General features: G+C 40.9%; 1 protein-coding gene and 2 non-coding genes across 3 annotated transcripts; all 3 read right to left on the bottom strand.

Annotated features, from left to right (window-relative positions):
• Positions 1–214: 214 nt before the first annotated feature.
• COX7C (cytochrome c oxidase subunit 7C) lies at positions 215–2,277 on the bottom strand. Its single transcript, XM_005529444.3, has 3 exons — positions 2,119–2,277; positions 1,044–1,189; positions 215–303 (listed from the first exon to the last, which is right to left on the bottom strand). The coding sequence occupies exons 1-2, from the start codon at positions 2,191–2,193 to the stop codon at positions 1,073–1,075; spliced, it is 192 nt and encodes a 63-aa protein (XP_005529501.1). The 5' UTR covers positions 2,194–2,277; the 3' UTR covers positions 215–303; positions 1,044–1,072.
• On the bottom strand, positions 676–736 carry LOC148184395 (small nucleolar RNA Z39). The gene has a single exon (XR_015772440.1). It is a non-coding gene; the product is annotated as a small nucleolar RNA Z39 (small nucleolar RNA).
• Positions 1,892–1,954, bottom strand: LOC148184394 (small nucleolar RNA Z39). The gene has a single exon (XR_015772441.1). It is a non-coding gene; the product is annotated as a small nucleolar RNA Z39 (small nucleolar RNA).
• Positions 2,278–7,527: the final 5,250 nt, after the last annotated feature.

Genomic DNA, 7,527 nt, shown 5'->3' with positions numbered 1-7,527 from the left:
TTGCTATGAACTGTCCCAGGTCATTATTCTGAGCATTAAAAGAAGTTCAGCCCAATCCCTGTTTTGAAATGCAATTTTCCCTACCCTGTTTTTATACATGATACCAATTAAGTGTTTAATTTAATGGCAATACACTGAAATTTGAAGGGGTTCTCAGTACACACCAGCTGTTGAAAGCACTTCAGGAGTTTCATAAAACACACAGCCCAAGGCCTTGGGGTTTAAGATTTTATTTAGAGACATCCAGCATGGGTTGCAGCTATCATTTCCCCATTGAACGATGCTGTGTAGAAGACTTCAACTCTGCAAGAAAAAGAAATTTAAGAAATTTAAGAACCCTGTAATAAACATATATTTTAATTAGAATTTTTATTTGAAGACTTTGCTTCATCCACTGTCCGGTTTTGCATCAGAAAACCCTGACTTGCAGGCAGCCACACAGTTCTAAAGGCTCAACTTCAACACAAGTCTGCTGATTTGGTTTTCTCCTCAGTTAAGGGTGGAATAAACATCAAACTGGAAAAGGAATGAGATAATTTGTTCCAGTTATGAGATGCCAATGAGGACTGTTATTTACCTTATCTTAACTGGACAGTAACCTATGAATGATGTAGATGGTGAGATTGCTTTGACACAGGTTCAAGAAAATGCAATTTTCCCCTGAGCTTTATCTGGCACATCAGAAAGCGTTTACAGCATCACAGTTTCTCATCCTGCTCTGTCACATCACACGTGCCAGTGACTCCCACAGGGCACCCCAGGTGCACCTTTTTATCTCCTCAGGGGTGGAAGCAGACATGGCTTTGTTAAGAGCCAGAAGCTGCAGGCAGAGAGGAGTGGCCTCTGGGGAGGCAAAGGTCACAAACCACCGACTTCAGCAGCTCTGTGACATAAACTTCCACCTGCTCACTGTTTCAGTTATTACTATGCAACTGCAGACCACAACGCACCTGGAGTGAAAAAGGCTGAGAATTATAAAGGTTTCTGACAAGGTCAGGCTCATTAAATTCCACTGTGCTATTAAACCCAACAAAAGCAGTTACCCAGCTAGTGCAGCTACAGCCTGTCCTCTTCATTTCTTCAGGAGCTGGTGTCTGACTATGACGAAAGGGGCACCAAATCCACTCCCAAAGAACACACACATCACTGCGAGCAGCCGCCACTTGTTGTCCACAGAGAATGGGAGGTTCTAGAGAAAAAAAAAGGGAGTTTTACCTTTGCAATCACAGCTTTAACTCCTTTCCAATCCATTTAGAAGTGCTAAGAATCTCACAAAAAAAATATGCAGTTTCAAAGTATTTTCAGTATTTCTCAAGGAAAGAAGCACAGTATTTAGGGTAATTAATAACCTTCCAGTACCTGAAGGGCATCTACAAAGAAGTTGGAGACTGATTCATCATGAAAAATTACAGTAACAAGACAAGGAACAGCTTCTAATTGAAAGAGGAGAGATTTCAGTTGGATACTAGAAAGAAATTCTCTGCTGTGAGGGTGGGCAGGCCCTGGCACAGAGTGCCCAGAGCTGCCGTGGATCCCTGAAGTGCCAGGTTGGGCACTGGGGCCTGGAGCAGCCTGGGACAGTGGAAGATGTCCGTGCCCATGGCAGGGGGTGCGCTAAAATAATCTTTAAAGTCCCTTCCGACCCAAAGACTCCATGATTACAGCCAACATGTGACCTCTGGAGGTCACTTCGTCCCCACTTCTATCCCTCCAGCCCAAGGTGGGGCCAGTTTGCTGCAGGTATCACACAATCAAAAGCCCCTGAGGATACACATCCGCAGCGCCCCGAGTGTTCTAGCATTCCATTATCCCCACCGTGAGGAACTTCCTCGTATCACTTACGCATGTAAAATTAAGCTTTTAGACTGTAGGCTCAAGAAAATACGCCAGGTACATCAGAAAGCGTTTACAGTATCATTGTTACCCCTCATAACGCAACGCTCATCATCTGTACCAGTGCAAGCAAGGGCGCTAGGGTCCGTCACCACACGATCTGCGCTGCTGTGGTGGTACGCGCATCACCGCGCCACCCCAACACCCACACAACACCAGCCACGCACAAGGCAGCCATCAACCCCCACCCCACGACCTTCAGCAGGCCAGGTCGCTGCTGCCCACCTTCCCGGGGCCCTCCTCATAGTGGCTGCGGCGGATGGCGGAGGTAGCGAAGCGGCGGACACCGGCGGACAACATGATGGGTACAACAGACAGCGGCCACTCGTCCGCCCTGCGCGACCTTCCCGAGAGCGGCGCCTCTGACCGGAACCGGAACCGGGAAGGAAGAAGGGGCCCCAGGGGCATGACGGGAGTTGTAGTTCTGGGAGATCACGTGGTACCAAACGACAGCCTGCGGTTGGTTGACCCCCGCTCGCGTTCCCCGAGGGCGAGAGAGTCCCGCTCCGCCCCGCCGCCATTTTGTGGTGGCTGAGGGGCGGTGGGAAATGGCGGGAGGGGGCTTGGGGGGTACGAGGGGTCCGACGCTTAATTGCATTTCCGGAGCTGAACTGGACTGCTTTTAATGTAGAGCTCATGGATCCTGATAAATGGAAATGACCTTAAAGCTCATCCGGTTCTATGCTCCCCGCCCGATAGGGGCAGGGCCAGCTCCCAGTGTCCCAGGAGCTCCCAGCCCCAATGTCCAGCCTGGCCTTGGGCACTGCCAGGGATCCAGGGGCAGCCCCAGCTGCTCTGGGCACCCTGTGCCAGGGCCTGCCCACCCTGCCAGGGAACAATTCCTGCCCAAGATCCCATCTAGCCCTGCCCACTCCTCGTCTACATCCATTCCCCCTTGTCTTGTCACTCCAAGCTCTTATTTAAAGGATTCCTCTCTATCATGATGTATGGTGGTGATTTTTACATTTTTTACAGGTGATATAGAACTGTAGGACACCTTTTGTCACTGTTCAGATATACTTTATTTGTCAGAGTTTGCAAGAATTTTTCTGCCTCCGTTTGCTAATTCTGAAGTCTATTGAATGATGCTTTCCTATTCTTGTTAAATTCCATGGCTGTTCAGGCAGCCAGGCCTCTTCTCCCCCCCACTCCCCCTTTCTCAATCATTTTCTAATTGGAATTAATGGCACGATAGTGCTCTGCAATCTGCTTTGCCATCTTTATAACAAATGTTCTTGTTTTAATGTAGCTCTTCTCATCCTGTAGTGGATTTTATAGTGTTGCTGCAGAGGAGATGCCGAAGAGGGGCATAAAAATTCCTGTTACACAGTTGCAGTAGCAGTTTAATCCTGGATGCTCAGCAGATGTTTTCTCTGCAGACAGAAGCAGGGATCTCCAGGTAAATATGATTAGAGATTGTTATACACCTCGAGTTGTTTTACAGCTGGAGAAACAGAGCTGAACACTCAAATCTATTCTCCTTCAAAGCACAAACTGATACAAAGCAAGTGCTCACCCGCCCTGGAAAGCCACGGAGAAGGAGTTTAGAGTAACAGGTTCCGATGGCATTGGTTGGAATCTTGGTGAAGGAAGGAAAGATAGTATCTTCTAAAGTGTTAGAAATGCCACGTACCTTAATTATGATGAGGATAATCAGGAATCAGGGCAGATTTTTACGGGAGATGCCAAGTGCTCCATGTATGCCTCTGTAAAAAGGTAGTCAAACACAAACTGGGAATTACAGAACTAATTGCTGGGTGAAATTCACTGGCCTGTGCCATGCATGGGATCAGAATGGCTAATTATACTGGTACCTTCCAGCTTTTAAATCTATGAATCTTTGAATCTTGGCTGCTTGTTCACATACATCTTTTTATGTCCACAGTTTATTTCTTCCCTTAAGAAACCTGTTATTTTTTTGCCAGGTTGTCTTTCTCATCTTCAATAATACGTTACATTTTGCTGCTGTGAATATTACTTGGTGATGGGTTTTTTCAGATGCTGCTTTCTTACTCACTCTTCCCCACAAAGAATGTTTCTCTTCTTGATCTAGATGCCAAAAAATACAAAGGAAAAGAAAAAAAACCCACAGGTAGCTAGAGAAAGTAATGCACATGATCTATCTTTTGTGATCCTGATGGAAGAAAGAAGCATAGAAAGCTTAGTGTATGTTTTAGAAAATACACAGGACTGTACTTTCTGCCAATCACTGAGACAGAGTGAGAGAACCAAGATAAAAGTTGTACTGGCTTTTAAAATCCTCTTTTATGAGTAAGTAAACAGCTGTTTTAAAATGCTGAAATTATGTATTACCAAGTTCAGATGTGTGTACTTCACAAAAGCTCTCTTTATAGCATAAACTCCCTAAACTGTTTTGCTAGTGTCATGGACAGAGGGCTCAGGAGACAAAACTGCTGTCATAGGTGACACAAAAATTGTCATCAAATTGACACCAAAATTGTTTTACTACAGAAATTATCCTCTGTTTTTGTTGACATGGTAAATTATTTTGTCTAGCATTCAACTTAGGAATTAACCTCCCTTCAGTCATAAGGTCAGGTATTAACCACAAGATTAAGCAGCTGTTAAATGCTAAGTAATGAAAGGGAAAGGGTGAGTAGAATATGGGAGTGACATTATATAATGGATTTTAATTATATGTTTTTTAGCAAAACTATGGGTTAACAAAAATACCTCTGATAGAATAATTTGTTAGTCAGTCTAATTCACAATTATAGAAGTATGTCTTTCATAAAGATATTTAACTTGCCTCATTTGTGATAACTGTTTTTCTTCCACAAAAGTAGGTGTTCTGAAATATGAAAGTATCTTACAAATGTAAAATAAACAATTAATAGTATTAAAAACAACATGGGGATCTTCAGGTGAAGAAAGAGATGTTGGTATGTGAAGCATACCAACATTTGTATTTAGTACAATGGAAAGCTGAAAACCTTGGCATGAAATTGTGGCAGTTTCAGTTGAACTGGGAGAAAACAACAATTAACTGTAGTCGTTTTGGTTGGCCCATCCGAATTTCCCAGCCAGCCCACCAATTACCATTTAAAAAGCTGTAAGCAAGAGATTTTTTGCGGGGCTTGTTTGTCTTTAATTGTGATTTCACAGAAGTGTATTCAGCTCTCTTAAGTGGTTTAACAGTGTGTCAGTATTCAAAACTTGCCAGCTGATTGGTGCTGTCAGCTAAGGAAGCTGCCATGGTTCTTATGGGGAATATAATAAATTATAGTAGCTGGTGGATTTTTTCTTATCTAAAAACCAAACTATGTTAAACCATGACAGAAACGCAGATAATGTTAGTTCAAAAGTTATTACTCATAGGAGATACTTACCTTGATTTCAGAGAGCCCACCTAAGTCTCAGGCAAGTGGAGTAGTAAATGAAATTGTCCTTTGGAAGCAGTTACAGATTTGTTGCAGACATTGACAGCAACAGGATGCCCATGGGAGGAGGCTGTTAGGAGAAGCAGCATCTTTTATTCTTTCATTATAGCTGTTAAAACCAGTCAAGCTTCCAAATATGCAAGCCTTCCTTAAGGTGTGAAACTGAGTTACTTTCAAATGTAAATATGCTTTGAAAATATTTTTTTCAGGGCACAGTTCAAGGGACACTTTCCTCCCCCAACTGTTCTTTGGACTGGATCATTTTGCAGATCCAGTTCAGAGTGTAGTGGCACAAAGGCTTAACTGGCCCACAGAAAGATGTGAAATATTTGTAGCATTAAAAAGGTGGAAATGGATGCAAAATTAGTGCTTTTCTTGGCAACAATATCAGTTTATATTGGCAGAAAGAGCTTGTCCAACTACAGCTTTACTGCAAATACACATACAGTATTTGTTATAAGGGCATGAGAACATGATCACATGAGACAAATCAAACTCTTTCCCAAGCCCCAGATACTGCTAATGCCTAGTGCATTTGTTAATTGTATTTCTCAGGATCATTCATGATGATATTCAAGATAAGGTGGTAAGTATTAAAATATTACTTAAGAAGATTTCAGTGTATTGTGATACGTTATAAACAAGAGAATAAAAGAACTGGAAGTTTCATTTTGTACTATAATATCTTTATGTGCAGTTGTGTTCCTGACAATCTACTGTTTTAATTTTGTCAGGCACCACTTCACAAATGGTCTTTAAGACTGTATAATTAACATTTTTAACCTTTTACAGTTAACATTCTAACATAAGAGTTAACATATGCAGCTCAAGTTACTGCTCTCAACCTGAATTAAAGTACTATTATTTTTGCATCTGTTTGAAGCCCAAAAGCGGGCCTGTGCACCTGAATTTTGCCTGTTAACTCTGGTTGTATCATTTCATTAGGATTGTAGGGGGAAGTAACACAGTACCTGTGTAATTCATACTTTTAAGCCAACATGAATATAAAAGTGCTGTAGGAACTTCTCTGTGACTCTGCTTAATAGTGTTGTTTTTTAGTGAAAACCACAGATTGTGTGAAAAGTTATAGATTGAGTGTTACTCATGAAAGCAGCTAAGCTGGATGTGCATAGTGACAAAATCACAGTTTTGGCAGTGTACCTAGATAAATTTATTTTTACATTATTTGAAATAGTTAAAAAAATTGCCCCTTCATGTAAGTGATTCCTTATGGAAGCAGAGTCTCATTTTTATGTACTATCAGTATTTCAGCAGCTGAAACACATGTCTAACAATAATATTTTACCTTGACAGAATTACTTTTTTCATTAGTCTTTTGCAGCATTAATTAAATCTCCCAAAAGACTGTTTAAAATACTTAAGGGAAGGTTGACCTGTTCTAGAGGCTTCTCCAGGATACAGCACTTGCACAGTGAGTAAGAGCCACTTTGCATTACTTACTTTGTCTTCATGTCTTTCTCTAAAATGGAGTATGTAAAGCTCTGTATTTTTGTCATAGACACCAAGACAGTTGGTTTGCAATTACAGCAAGCAGCGTTATAATTACTTGCATTTTGAACTATCTCTCTGTAACAGCCATTGCTTGGTTGCTAAATTTTTCTGCCCTATTTGTGCTTTTTTTTTCTATAGTTTAAAAAGGGATTTTTTTTAAAAAGACTTCCTAATGGTTTTTCCATCAAGAGGACAGTATATGGTTCAAAATATACATGGAAGTAAAAAAGAGCCCACAAAATACAGTTATTCTAATACACATATGATATATATGATTCACATACTTGTCACACATTGTTTTATGTCTTTTTCATTCTTTACAATCCTTTAGTTGTGGACAAACCTTTTTAATATATCAATATTCCTGTATTATGTGTAAAACTTATTATCTATAAAATCTTTCACTGATGCCTTGTTTTTAGCTGTTCACAGCTATATGTATTGTCAACCTGACTGAAGTAGGTGAAAGATTTGCATGTGTCTTAGAAAAAAATTAAAAAATGAGTTTAAAAAAATAATAAGAAATTGATAATTTTTTTTGTCCCCTAATCTTGTAAAAAAATGCTGAGGGGTAGAGCTCCATTTAATAAAATCAATGTTGTCAACAAGGTATTATTTGTTTCCAAAGCCATGACAGATATTGTGAATGTTTCCTAGAGAAATTTTCCACATCAAGCTAAAATTTGTGACATACTACAGGTGATACAGAAACATAGGACAC

The sequence above is a fragment of the Pseudopodoces humilis genome, chromosome 4 (assembly GCF_049639895.1).
Source record: "Pseudopodoces humilis isolate 2021_Gansu_Grassland_sample_001 chromosome 4, ASM4963989v1, whole genome shotgun sequence".
Taxonomy (NCBI): Eukaryota; Metazoa; Chordata; class Aves; order Passeriformes; family Paridae; genus Pseudopodoces; species Pseudopodoces humilis.
The sequence above is the reverse complement of the archived record's forward strand: the minus strand, read 5'-3'. Positions and strand labels throughout refer to the sequence as shown.

Bases quoted from the DNA above. Each gene is read 5' to 3' on its own strand.
- COX7C (XM_005529444.3), bottom strand. From the start codon at position 2,193: ATGTTGTCCGCCGGTGTCCGCCGCTTCGCTACCTCCGCCATCCGCCGC. The intron at 1,190-2,118 runs GTGGGCAGCAGC...TTTTTTCTCTAG, and splicing joins ATGAGGAGGGCCCCGGGAAG to AACCTCCCATTCTCTGTGGA.